Source organism: Pararge aegeria, chromosome 21, assembly GCF_905163445.1.
Source record: "Pararge aegeria chromosome 21, ilParAegt1.1, whole genome shotgun sequence".
Taxonomy (NCBI): domain Eukaryota; kingdom Metazoa; phylum Arthropoda; class Insecta; order Lepidoptera; family Nymphalidae; genus Pararge; species Pararge aegeria.
Window position 1 is genome coordinate 11,084,553 of NC_053200.1, and position 15,185 is coordinate 11,099,737.

Here is a 15,185-nt window from a genome sequence, read left to right on the forward strand (position 1 = left end):
TACGTGTGCGAGCAGAATCGTGGCTAGGTTATTTTTTAATTTTTAATCTGAACGCGTAATTTGTACTTCAATAAGTAATTCCATTATACTTGGATTTATTTTTTATTTTTATTAATTTTTTATTTTTATTAATTATTATAAGAAGATTATAATAAAAATTATTAATTAAGATTATAATAATGATTATAATAAAGTATTGTACGTGGCTAACCCTAGTCGTCGTTTTGGGGATTATTCAACTGATCTTTGGAAGGGATTTCGATATGATATTATATTTAATAGGAATAGATATTTTATTTAATAGGAAACCAACGTTGTACCCAATGCCTTTTATTTACTAAGTGTAAATATAATAACTTATACATAACTTATACATTGTATACTTATACATAACTTATACATTGTATACTTATACATAACTTATACATTGTATACTTATACATAACTTATACATTGTATACCCCCACTTACAGGCTAAGTAAATACATACATTATGAAAATTAGACGACTTATACTTACAGTGCCTATCCTTAAGTTTTTTATAACTCGTACTGTAGATTTTCTTCATTTTATATCTTCTGCATAGCCTCTATGCACGCCACTGCCTACAGTCCGAATCACATATGACTTCTCGAAGTAAAGGTACAGTTGACTACCAGCGCAAAGCTACACTCGCGCGACGATATAATGTTTGAGTCTGACTACACGTGGAATCAGTTCGTCTCTAGCTTTATTCGTAAAGGCATTATGGCTTAGGTTAAACAAACAAAGAACAAACTCTTTAGTTTTATTATTAGTATTCAATATATCTCACCCTAACATTTAGGAACAAACAAATTAATAAGCTAAATATAATAACGTAATTAAAGTTGTGATAATTAATAGTTTAACTAGAACTACTTAATTTAACCATGTCTTCATTTAGGAGTGACGCATTTGTTTATTTTTTTTTAATACTTATTATCTATTTGAACCGAATAACGTGAATTCAAGCGTTGGGTATCTTATCGTATCTAATAACCTCCAGTTGTGGTGTTTAAGTATTTTTTTTTTACTTTATCATGTTATTCTATGTTATACACGTGCCAGGCGTTATCTTACCGCGTCTGATACTTATTCGAGTCGAGTCATTATAACCCATAACTGGTCCACTGTTAAATAAGGATAGCCCAGTGGTTAGGACTTCGACTTTACTTTCAGGGGGCCGTGTTCGAATCCCACCACGCACCGGTAACTTAAGTTATTTGCGTTTTAAGAATGATGCGACGCGGTGTGTCAGGGCACATTGTGTAGAATATCGGAATAAAGTTTTTAAGGGAAACTTATCAGAAGTACGCGGACAAAGTTGCTGAGGAACTCTAGTTTGTGAGATACTCTACAAAGACGTTCCACTACGCGATTTAGAGTTCCCGTACAATGTCGCGTTCAAACCCATTAGGGACATACACTACAGGTTAGCCCGTTATCATCTTGGACTGCATCATCAAGTACTATCCGGTGATATTGCAGTCAAGGGCTAACATGTAGTGGAATAAAAAAATATATGTATACAAGGTTGATACAAAAAAGCTCTCGACCTGTATTTGTTTACATAAAAACGAACAACTTTTATTCTATGACTTTTTTTTTTTAACTTGGTAGTTTGTCAAATATTCAATATTCAATATTATAGAAAGATTCTCTACTGGTTACTGGAACAACGAATCTATCGTCTGGTCATTGACCCGACTACGCGACGTCGTCGAATCACATTTTTGGTTTCACAGCGTAATGTCACTTTGCAGAAATAGCTATTTTTTTACTATGATTAAATTAGTACGTAATATTGAAAAGTCCTAGAACAAAAGTTGATAGTTTTAAATGATAGTACCTATCAAGGCCGAGAGCTTTCTGGAATTTATTATTAAACCCTTTATTATTGTGGGGATGGGTATATGCTTTTATAATATGATACCGAAGGTAATATTAGATCTACCTTTACCTAAGTTTAAATAATATATTAAAACACATTTAACCAATCGTGGTGCCTACACGATTGATGAATTCCTTAACGACATGGCTGCTTGGACGCAGACCACTCCGCTCTCATCTCTCACAAAACAGAAAAATTCTAAAGATAGTTAAACTATTAAATGATGTTAGAAAAGAGCAATCTGCTGAAATCTGCCTTCCGAACCGGTGGTAGAGTCACTACTATAAAGAAATGAATTTGAATTTGTATACGAATAACATGAGTACTAAGATTTTTATTAAATTGAATTTAATTTGTATTTTCAGCCGTACAAAACGAAAGAGACCGCATCAACTGCAGGAGACCTTCGTATGAGGAGCCCACACAGGCGAACGGCCTGTCAGTAGTGTCGCTGCTAAACGCTGAACTGCTTAGTAGAAAGGTCATAGATGAAGTAAGTTTCATGTATGTATATTATGCTTATTAAGAATTAATTTCCAAGGGCGAAAACAATGACTTTATAAAATTAAATGAACTAAGCAAAAAGCAACTAGTTAAAAAGTATAGCAGACATTTTCATTAATTATATTTTAGCAAAAATCTGGTTTGAAACCAACGTTTTTACATTTTGTGCACTGAATTAAAGATGAATGTAGGTTTAAAATAATTTTACATCCACCACCTGTCCGCTCTCGCTCATCTTGTCCTAATCCAAAGGTGAGAGGCAGAGATCGCTACTAAGCGATAAAGCCGCCATTTGTATTCTACTTCTCTCTTTGTATTTCTATTATTCTTTTATTTTCGTAGCTTCATAGTGGTGTACAAATAAAGAGTTAAATAATAAATAATACTAAATATATCTGTAATATCTGATTCTGTTTTTTCATTTATTTGTTTATAATTCTCACGTTAGTGGTTCTCGGCCAGAGAGTTTTATTTTTTACGTAAATAAAACATTATCCTTGTCATATATAAATAAGGAAATTCAGCGTTACATGTTTGTGTAACCCTTGTCTCACCTTTGTATATTTACTTGCACTTCGATTTAAATGAAAATAAAATTAAAATAACCTTTATAACAAAACATGCGATAATTAAATACATATTAAAATTATTTGCATTCATATTTATCATATTAAATTTAATAAGCTTTGACGAAAAACCATAATTTTAATTTAAAATTGAAATCAAAATTTCTGAACCGGCATTGTACTCTCGCTCTCTTTAATAATACTGGCTTTGAAATTTAACCAATATTCTGGCACATTCATCAGTCTTTATGGCTGGTAGCGCCATCTATTGAATACAAAAACAATCTACTTTCAAAAGACGCTTTAGAAAAGAGCTTGCTGGAGATATACATTTCTAAGCAATTAAGTTTCGGCAGAAACCGATTATGACATGGGTTTAAAATAACTGCCATTTCTTAGACACCCGCTACCAACTTAATATACCCCCAGGTGTTAGTGCAGTAAAGAAAGAAAAAAAATATATTTAAATTCCCACCAGTTCATATATTTGGATATACCTTTAAAAGTCATAATTAGCTTTAAAAATTATATAATCTATAAGAAATGGCACTTCCTCGTACAGACAAACAACGTAACTGATGCCGAGATCAACAACCGCAAGTTGGCGAAGATTAACGACGTTTGCGACTCCATTAAGCAACAGCTGCTGATACTGGTGGAGTGGGCCAAGTACATCCCCGCCTTCACCGAGTTGCATCTCGACGATCAGGTATAATCATCATCACCATCAATATCCCATTAGTAACCCAAGAAACCACAACGCTAGCAAATTGCGGGTTGGTGGACTTCAAACGCGTTTACTCACGATGTTTCACTTCACCGTCAACGCAAGTGATATTTAATTGCTCAAAACGCACATGACTTTGAATAGTCAGAATTGTGCAGGAAATCGAATTTTGCCCCCCCGAAAGCGAAGTTTAAGTTTAAGACTTAAACTTCGCTGACTGACTGACCTGACTAACTTACTACCCTCAAATTAAAAAATAAAATTAAAGTCAACAAATAAAAAAAAAATAGCCTCTAAGCCTTTTAAAGAGTTACTTTACGTGTGTTAGGTAAGGGCAGTTCAAATATTACGGAAGCAGATCGCAATTATTCCTGAGAATCTTTAAAAATCAGTTTCGTTTTCAAGCGTAGATAATATATGTAAAAAATAAATAACTAATGCTGATGTAATCACAATGTAGACCCCTCATTATATCAATCCATTACCGGCGCACAACTGGGCACGGGTCTCCTCCTACAATGAAAAAGGTTTAGGCCGTAGTCCACAACACTGGCCCAGTGCGGATTGGTGGACTTCACACCCCTTATGGAATATTATGGAGAACTCTCGGGCATCAGGTTTTCTCACGATGTTTTCCTTCCTTCACAGTAGAAGCAAGTGTTTTTTTAATTACTTAAAACGCACAAAACTTAGATAAGTTAGAGATGCGTTCTGGGTTACACATAAAATAAAAAGCCTTTTTTCTACTACCAATTATTACAATATTACATTTTTCTTTTATATAATATAATAATAATAATATACTACGACAATACACACATCGCCATCTAGCCCCAAGGTAAGCGTATGTTATGGGTACTAAGATGACTGATAAATATTTTTATGAATAATTTACATAAATAATTATAATATACAGATAAACACCCAGACACTGAAAAATATTAATGTTCATCGCAGAAACATAAATCACAAAAATATATCATTTTCACTATTTTGTACTACACGTCACTATTGCTACACACGCATTTACATTATTACTAATTTGAATTTATTTGATAAAAATGATATAAAGTTAATTTTGTGATGTCTTTTACCGTCTAATTCTTAGGTCTAATTTAATGTAGAAGTCGCCTCATTATATAGTCAGGGTTACACATAGTAGTAGAAAAATATTTTATAACTTATATAAATATATCTGAATCTATTATTTACTAGGTGGCACTGTTGCGCGCGCACGCGGGCGAACACCTACTACTGGGGTGCGCGCGACGATCACTCCACCTTTCGGACGTGCTGTTGCTAGGCAACAACTGTATCATCACCAAACACAACATCGGTAAGGTCTATCCCAATATGAATTTATGCCCGTTTTCACTAAAGCTAGGAATCGCCTTAAGCCTAGTGATCTAGGTGATTCCTAGAGGAAAAAAACGTTTCGCAACTTGTTATGAGATGCCCAACGCCGTAAGCGCCGTCTAAAGTTACGTCACCAATTCGGTAGATCGTAAAGTTTAGGGTACTCGTAAACTGACATTCGTTGACAGATGGAAAAAATATGAAGTGGCAAAGAACCATAGAAATTAGTTTGCGTAGTGAAAATCGATTTGTGATAAGTAAATGTATGCCTAGGAATCTTCTTTGATTTGGTTTAATTTATTAATTAATTCTATTTAACGTTAATTACAAAGACATTGCCTTGTACGTAGTTAGTGATTAATGGGTGGTCCCTTACGGTTTAGTAACAGTAAGGGACCACCCATTACCATTTCAGTAAATCAATCCGGTCCCAAACGCCTCACAACAAACTGGGCTCAGAAAAAAAATTGCGATTTCGGGTGATAAATTTACTGTCTAGACCTGCTAGACCTGCAGATAAAGCCTGCAGCCGAATAATATAAGAGGCCGATTCGGGAAGTAATTTTAAAAAGACAGCCAAAACAGGTCCTTGAATGAATGAATACACTTTTATTCTACACCACATAACGCGTAGCTTTACAAACAAAAAGTATACAATTTGGCGGCCTCATCGCTACATAGCGATCTCTTCCGGGCAACCAAAGGCGTAAAACACAGCTCAAGAAGAGGGGACCTTCTTAAAGTGACGAGTAATTTGTCTTGAGACTTGCGAATACTTTTTATCACGGGAATACAATTCCATGAGAACGAAAGATAGTTGGAAAACAACCATTATTATATATTCCAGATGGCAGAATGGACATAGACATAAGTATGATCGGCATCCGGGTGATGGACGAGATCGTCAAGCCGCTGCGAGAGATCGACATCGATGACACTGAGTTCGCTTGCCTCAAGGCCATCGTCTTCTTTGACCCAAGTGAGTAGCTAACATTCAACTTAAAGTTCAAACTAAAGCGAATAACATGTGACAAGTGAGTGAGTGACGCGGGACGCGATTTAGAGCAATTCGCTAGCCGCGTAGCCTCTCGAAAGAAAGAAACTTCAAATATTAATCGTTGGATAGAAGCAGGCGTTACTTTACGGAAATCCATGATATATTTATTATGAAAATTAAGCTTAATTTGCTATACTCTGCGAAAAGCAGGAGAATATCTATATTGTAATTTATAATTTCTTCAATCTATAATCGAAGAAATTATAAATTATACCATACAGATTCTCCAGAATTTTCATAAAATATTAATCGTAAAATGTTCTAGAAAGATCACGTTTTAAAGGAGTATATTTAGCAATAGTATTCGTTTAGTAACAACGTCCACCATCAAAAATCTTACCACATAACTGGGCAAATATCGCTAGACGCTGCTTGCACCATTCAACGAACTACAGCAGTCTGTTATAAGCAAAGGCCCTTAGCCCTTAGTCTTTGCAGTCTAAGATGGTAACGTTCTAAACGGTTAGCGGGTATCGCAGTCATATTAAACACATACTCATCGGTTTCTACGCGAAATCTTACTGTGCCACTAAATCATTTAGCGGCACGTTTATGTCGGTAGGTAGGTAACTAGTTTGAAACACATGTGCCTATTTCCGTCTCTTGCTGTAAAGGGCATTAAATACGAATGATCGAGCAAATTAAAACTACAAAACGCCATCTTTCTTTATGTTTCCAGACGCTAAAGGCCTATCTCAACCGCACAAGATCAAGCAGCTCCGCTATCAGATCCAGATCAACTTGGAGGACTACATAAGTGACCGGCAATACGACGGTCGCGGTCGGTTCGGCGAACTGCTTCTATGTTTGCCGCCGCTGCAGAGTATCACGTGGCAGATGATCGAGCAGATACAATTCGCCAAGCTATTCGGTGTTGCACACGTTGATAGCCTCTTACAGGAGATGTTGCTAGGGGGTAAGTGTTATATTTCATTTTTTTTTTTTTTTTTTTAATAATAATAATTAACGGACCAATCAGATGGTCCGACAGAGGATTTAGCATGAATATCAAGTGGGTTGGTCATTTAATGAGAAGGAAAAAAGAAAATTGGGCTAAAGATATAACAGAGTGGTATCCTAGAGACGGTAAGAGAGGAAGGGGAAGACCATTCCGAAGGTGGGAAGATGACTTGAGAGCGACAGCAGGACCTCTGTGGATAAGAAAAAACCATGATCGCGTAGCATGGAAAAACCTGGGGGAGGCCTATGCAAAGCAAAACAATCAAGCGTAACCGGTGTCTCAATAAGTAAATAATCAGTAAGATAAGATTGTTAAAAAGGCTATAAATAAATAAATCATAAATTAGGTCCTTAACGAAGATAGGGATATTTCCCAATCGCTCCATGTGATAATCACTAGTCCCACAGCAATGCAAATACCAATAGAATTATGGCTGCTCACCAAACAGCTCGGCGGAAATCAACGCCTCTACCAATTAATGGCCGCATTAATTTAATACTCAGAAGGCAAACCCATTGGTTCTGTTATAAGAAGAATAAATGTGCCAGATACACTTTATTACGCCATGTCAGTTCGAAGCACATCGTGGTATTAGTGTACATAGAAACAGATTACAAACACCCGACGCGGCATTGTAGAGAAAGATTGCCGCTCATCATGTTTTGCGTCGTTTTACTAGTGTGTTCCCGGTTTCCTTGATGGTTATCAAAGGATCTAACAGACTAAGGTCGTAGGTGCATCAACAGAGGCGACGTTGGACGAGGCGACCGCGGAGGTGCCGGCGCCATCGCCGCTGTCGGCCGGGTCGCCGCCACTCGTGCCGCAACTGCCGCTACCTGAGCCCGCTTTGTTCGACGCCGTGCCATTCAAACAGGAGCCTAACACGTGAGTTCAATTAAATAAGTCAAAATCCCGTTAGCGCTATAAAGTTCCTTGGGATGACCACGTCTTGACACGAATCGCTTAAAGTCTGGTCATGTTTAATAATATAAAAGGTGTCATCGTACGTAAATTGCGTAGCTTTATAAACATATTATTCAAAAAAATCACAAAATCGGTTACCCATAATTTCCGGTATTTTTGCTTTAGGAATCTCCTTCTAATAGTTTCAGTAAAGTAATAGCCACTTATGCCGTGTATAGCTTGAATTAAATTTTATAAACCAACAACATTATAAAGAATTTATTATTTATTTGCTTTAATTCAAAACAGCGAATATTGTTGATAAAATACGTGATTATAGATGATGTTATATAACGATTTTTTCTCCTGCCAGGAGCCCCGAGCATCCCTCGCGAGTTATGAAGACATCGGACATTACACTGTTATAGTCATCTATCAGCATAGAAATAAAATATGTAATATTAGGGACGCGAGGCATTATTATTATTATTTATAATTAAAATTCTACGATAAAAACGTATTGTAAAGAAATTATAAAATTTATATTTATTATATGATATCATGTCATAAATTAGGCAGCTGTATTGAAAGCGAATAACATAAAAGTAAATGTTCACTTATAAACTCGTTTAGTGCGCAGGAGTTCATTATGAGGTAAATTATCGGAGATGAGCTGTGCTGTACGAAGCCAGTAATTTTCCCGAACTATGGAGTAATCTTTGTGCCTTTAACAATAAAGTTTATGTAGTTATCAAAGCTTAACCGCGGTTAAATTCGTATATCTTAAACCAAGATTTATATCGTTACATATGCCCTTCTCTCTAACTAAGAATTTTTGGAAACACTGTTAAAATGTTTCCCAGTCAACGTGTTAATTTTCTTATTAATGTAAAGATTACGGTTTTAATAAATATCGGCATTACATATCAAAACAGTGAGTTTTTCTGTTTTAGGGTTTTAACGATTTACATCTTTGATTGTTATTGATTAACTGTCAATTGTTTGATCTTTGATCGATTATTGATCACTGATCATGTTTACTGTAGTGACATGAATATGTATTGTAAATGCATTTTGCATGTTAAATATTTTACAGATGAAATATAGATTTTTATACATTTTGGAGCAATTTTTTATGTATTAACATTAAGAATGTGAAAGTGCAATTATTTGTTTTCACTTGGCTGTGTGAGTAAAATATATGTTTGAATAAAATCCTGTTGTTAATACATTATGCACACGTGGGAATTTAAAACATCAAAGAAATTTAAATCGGTGATATGGATCAGATGCCACAACTCCTTGTTAACTTAATTACTTTTTCTTCTTAAGCTTGTTATGAATAGTCTCGAAATAGTCATAGTTTATTAGTAGTACCAGTTACACATATTTTTGTACACATATTTTTTACTCTTTATGATCAAAAACTCAAGTTTGCACAAAATATGCCTACATTACGTAACCAAGAGAAGTCTGAAACCTGACGAAAGGTTCTCAAAATGTTTCAAATGTTCGGTTTATTTTAATGTTAAAACAAAATTTCGGATAAATTAAGTTACCATTATTGATATGAATAGAAGGTAGGTGATGGTTATGAATTTTCTGTTATTTTTTTCTTGTTTGCTTGACTTACTAAGAAATTAGGGGACTTATTTAGCGTTAGTTGCCGTTAACTTTATTTGTGAAAATTGTATTACATCACACATGTATCGACGGTATTCACGAAATTTTAAAGTATTCGTAATTTTATTGGCTATTGAATATAGTTCAAGCAATCTTATTAAAACTTTCATATATTGGCGATGTCGCGACACGTCATATTTTTTACCTTTGGTGTGTCTTTTTATGCATTGCTATATTTAAGATTAATCTTAATAATATATGATAAAGCTGATCGCACATTTTGTGAACGCATCGAATTTTTGATATCTGTATAAATTATGATTCGGCATTTCGATGAAACGGAAACTTTCAGGAATTGTATTTCATACAAACACTTATTCTCACGTAGCCCCTTACAGCTGATTAAATTAATTGGTATTTTGCACCCTGTTTTGTGTTAAGAAATACTCAGTGCAAGTACAGCTAGCATAGGCAGGAGACAAAAATTTTATCCCCGATTTGAACCACTGACAAGGGATAAAATTTATTTGTTCACCTGCGAATGGACGGTAACGGAAAAGGAACAGTTTACCACCGTTTGATATTTCCATCCATGCGTGACATTTTGTCCTTTCCCCGTGGAAAAAATGTCTAGTGCCCACGCTAGCCATACTGCCTGTAGTTGGAATTAAGCTTTATCCATTACCGTGCTCCGAAGAAAACGTTGAGCTGTCGGTATCTGTTATAATCATAGTTATTAAAACACCTCATTATTAGAGTAACATGATGGTATAACGAGTCTGAATTGGATGTAGTTGGCAAAGAGACTCGACCAACTCCCAAGTTATTTTGAATTATTGATATTTAGAAATAAAAGTAAATACCAGCCTAATATGTGTTTAAAAGTATTTAGTTTATTCTTGGATCTTTTTTTGCTTGAATTGAATAAAAAAATTGAGATGAAAGTCCTTGATTATTGGACCATTTTAGTACCAATAACTCATCCTTGTAAATTTTGTAGCGTCCATTCTGCGAAACTACGTCCAATTTAATGTTTAACATACTAGTATACAATAAATAGAATTATATGGCTTTAATCGTCATCTTCAACGTGACTATGGACATATGTATCCTTTAGGTTATCCTAGGGCTTTAGAGTTTACTATAAAGTCCCAATGTGTGTGACTGTTTTCATTCACTTACTGGCGCTATTTAAACCCCTGAATGCCTTCATATTGGAAGTATGTTAGATTTAAGTATCTCATATTCTACATAGGAATAGATCTACTTTTTTACCTACTAATATTATATATTATATCGTAACTGTAGTAGACTGAATATTAAACGGCAGAGCGTTTATAAGTGTTTGCTTATTATTTTTGTACCACTATTAATGCTCAATATATTCTTATTATCGGATTGGGTGGTATCGAAGTATGCCAAACGGTGAAAGTTTTTAGGTAGTAAAAAAAAGGGTTTGTCTGTAGACTTACAGCTACATGTAATAGGTGCCTTATTTTTCCTAGAGGTGTATTGTTTATTGTACATACCATGTTATGAATTGTTTTAGAATATATTTGAAAAATAAATAATCTGTTACAATATGTGTTTTGATTTCAAAATCATTAGTTTTACAACACTCTTTTCAGAAAGAACAAGAAATTACATTATCTCCCGTTAAAGAAATATTTGTTTTTGTATCCTATCTCCACTTTGCACACTATGGAGAACTTGTGTGTCATTTTTTTATTTTGTTAGAAATATATAGATTCCATCAGAATCGTTTTACATAATATAGGCCTCCGATGCTGGGTTTACCCACACCTTACGATCTTCATCTTTAAAACAATCAGGCTAAGTTCAATTTTACTTGGAACTAACAAAGTGAACTGTGTGAAGGATATCTTATAATGAAGTAAGCCCTCCAAGAATTAAATAAAATCTATTAAACTTCATAAACAAGGTATTATCTAAAATCTGGGTATAAAAATAACCAATATAATCTCTTTATGGCTTTTCCTTCACATCTATGTACCCTTTCTTGCTGTGGGATTTGTTCTTGCAGTAGAGGAATAGAACTGAGAGCGCCGAAACAGCAGATATTGCTAGTAGAGGAAAATAGACCGATAACATGACTATTTTTATGTATAATTAATTTCTATTTCGTAATCCAATTCTTTCCGTTTTTGATGAGTTATTCACTGAATTAAAATAATTATTTTAAATAGGTTCTCAAAATAACAACAGTCATAAAGCCATAACGTCTTCAATTCAATTCTTGTTTAGGGCTTTTGTCTGTGCCAACTGGGCACAAGGTACTTCGCCAATGTCTTCTAGATGGAAAAAGCACAAAGTAGATTGATCATAGAATCTTCTATCAAATATATTTGAGACCAATGATCGAGACAACGCCAATATAGTGATAAGACAAAATGTCATTCATTTCGTTTTTTTTTCCTTTGTTTATTAAAAAGAAGTAAAACCTCTTCATTGCATTTCAAAACAATACAAAAATATCATCATTCTCTTCTTATCCAATTACTGGAACAGAATAGTGTTGAAGTAGACTTCAGGGCGAGAGACTCCACTTAGGTTGAGAAGTGTTTAGGTCGTTGTCCGCCACGATGTCTGGTGCAGTTTGGTAGACTCCGCACGCCTTTGAGAACATTATGGAGATTTCCTCATGACGTTTTCCTTCACCGTTTAAATAAGTGATATTTAATTGCTTATTTATTTATAGTCTTTATTTGCACTATAATTTAAAAAAAGCAGAAGCAGTATATAAAAGGCGCCCTTATCGCTTAGTTGCAATCTCTGCCATGCAACCTTCATCATCATCGTCATCATATCAAACCATTACCGGCCAACTACAGGAATCCTCCCACAATGAGAAGGGGTTAATGTCGTAGACCACTACGCTGGCTTAACCTTTGAAGCAAGTGATATTTTAATTACTTAAAACGCACATAATTTAGAAAGTTGAGGTGCGTGCTGGGATTCGAACTCTGCCCGCCGAAAGTGACGTCGAGCTCATATCCACTAGGCTATCAACGCTTACATTATGTAACATGTTTTCGTCATCCTAAGGTTGCCTGCAATATTATAACTCTTGCCTATCATCGCTTCTGCTTCTTTACGTTCGACTACGAATCCAGAAGTCCTGAATCAGGCTCATAATTAACTGTGAGCTATTGAGATATTTCTTTCTAGAATTCTCAGTGCCAGACCGTAATATTTCAATGAAATGGCTGAATGCATCTAAATCCAGATGTTTTGACGGCCGATTAGCATAGTGGGCAGTGACCCTGCGTTCTGACTCCAAGATTCCCACAGTTGAAAAATGATTGTGTGATGAACATCAATGTTTTCAGTATCTGGGTGTTTATCTGTATATTTTGTTTTATGTGTATTATTTTCATAAAAATATGCATCAGCTATCTTAGTACCCATAACACAAGCTACGCTTACTTTGTGACTGTAGTATATTCATTTATTTAGTATATTTATATACCTACTCTTCATCTTCACACAACAACTATCAAAGTCAAACCACATTGCATCTATATTGCTCTTAGTATATGGGTAACTTGACAGAAGTAATGGATCCATAAATAGAACAGCGCCATCTTTTAAATGCTTGTGAATTACTGCGGTTTACGCACGGGCTTAGTAGTAGGTACTTTTATCGTCGGCATAGCCATGTTACAAATAAAAAAATACCTACTGATTGGTCAGGAATGGCTTGTCGAATTCAGTTGTACTGTATGCTGGCGGAAGATCACCCTCCTCTTACCTCGTGTCGTACGAAGCGAGTTATGGAAAATAACGGTAAACGGGCAGCAGTGTTACTTCTATCATCTACTGCTATTGGAAAGGCCTTTAGTGCAATTCTGGACTGTTATAGGCTATTTATGATGATAATCTAAATAGCAATGTCAAGTCACAAAACAAGGTTATTTCGTGCGCCCACCTGATACTCTTTAAAGCAGTTTCCAACGTCGATGTTATTTTGTTGGTTCAATACCTGTCTATTCGCAGTATTACAAATTACAAGCAGTCTATGACTACATTGGAACTTCTCGTCCCGGGAAATTTCAGTCCGCCAGAAAAGCAGAAATGTCAATAAAAACTGTGGTTAAAAATAAAAACACAAAATTTTATCTTACGTAATATATTATTACCAATTGCAATACCATTAGCTTATTGATAACATGTAGTTATACATCTTATTACAGTAAAATATGTAACTACCAACTAGTAACTAATCCTAGGATATTGTAACAATAACGCTGTAACATTCGTAAGAATCGACCTCGCTTTTTATACTGACTAAATTGCATAAAATAGAACTAAAATTATTTTTTATTTTCATTGACCGGCGCCGTCCAAAATCCGTACCAAATAGCTCAGTAATTAATAAATTTTAAAATAATAATTAAATTCAGAATTTTTCAAAAAAAATAGAAACTTGGACATTTCAATATTGTTTACATGAATGTAGTTTTTTTTACATTTCAACTATGAGAAATAGCAATCAGTCTTCTTTAACTTAAAATATATCCCTGTAATTTTGTTAAACAATAGAAGACCCATAACTTAATTTTGTCAATAATCTTTTTACATAAATGCAAGTAAAATAATTTTCAATGTCAAATAAATTAAAACTAATCATGATCTCCTTCCTCTTTACATTCTATAAAACTAAGTTCAAAGTATTTTAAAGGGTAAGATCAAAGTTAAACACCATTGGGTAAATTTTGAATGACTAGAACGAAAATATTGGTGCAAATTCTATTTTGGCCAAATCTCTATATTAAACTAAATTAAACGGTCTGTAGTGTTGTATATTTAAGAGATTTAAATATACCACAATCCCTATAGTTAAAATGGCAATATAAAATATATCATGTTCCAAGATCTAATATGAAACTTGGATTTTGGGTCTAGCATTACTTAAGTTTGTTAAATGCTTTCGAGAACTATGGACTATATTTATGAACGCAATTACAGTTCTTAAATACTACATAAAATCTAGCTACACATTCAAGTTATACAATGGTATATTATAATTATTCTGTATTGATTCAAATCAAATAATTTTAATATTGATATGGATATATATCACATGCACAAATGTTTCGAAAACGTTATGAAATTAAAATATTATACTCTAGGACTTACATCTATAAGCCTAAAAATTTAGTAATGAAGATAAAATAGTACAGATTTTTGAAGAAAAAAAATACAAACAGGCGAACTAAGTATAAAACACATAATATATTAAATTCTTATTTTTTTTTTATGCGTACTGTTTTCGTATCCTAGACATAATAATTATTACTTTAATAAGTCTAATAGCACCAAATTTAAACTTATGTACCTACTATAACTTTCATTATTTTTATATTATTAGTAATATAGTTTGCAAAAAAAATTAAATGCTTCACAAGTGCTCTTTATGATTTTATTATAGGATCTAAACCCTGATTGCATTTTGTGAGGTAAAACTCTTCATACAAAAGCTGTATTTGTGCGTCACAAATAGGTTTAGTGTGTTACGATTAGATGGTACTAGGGAATCAGGACTGTTACCGAAT

General features: G+C 34.2%; 1 protein-coding gene across 6 annotated transcripts in view; it reads left to right on the forward strand.

Moving 5' to 3' along the window:
* LOC120633030 (transcription factor HNF-4 homolog) overlaps positions 1-10,202 on the forward strand; it is a 63,896-nt gene extending 53,694 nt beyond the window's left edge. For 5 of the 6 annotated variants that reach the window (XM_039903064.1, XM_039903066.1, XM_039903067.1 and 2 more), the window contains 7 exons: positions 2,278-2,405; positions 3,545-3,691; positions 4,925-5,045; positions 5,913-6,044; positions 6,802-7,038; positions 7,818-7,968; positions 8,360-10,202. In XM_039903064.1, coding sequence (XP_039758998.1) covers positions 2,278-2,405; positions 3,545-3,691; positions 4,925-5,045; positions 5,913-6,044; positions 6,802-7,038; positions 7,818-7,968; positions 8,360-8,414 — 971 coding nt within the window. In that variant the 3' untranslated portion in view covers positions 8,415-10,202. The remainder of the gene's footprint in view (positions 1-2,277; positions 2,406-3,544; positions 3,692-4,924; positions 5,046-5,912; positions 6,045-6,801; positions 7,039-7,817; positions 7,969-8,359) is intronic. The other variant, XM_039903063.1, reaches the window with a different exon arrangement.
* Positions 10,203-15,185: the final 4,983 nt, after the last annotated feature.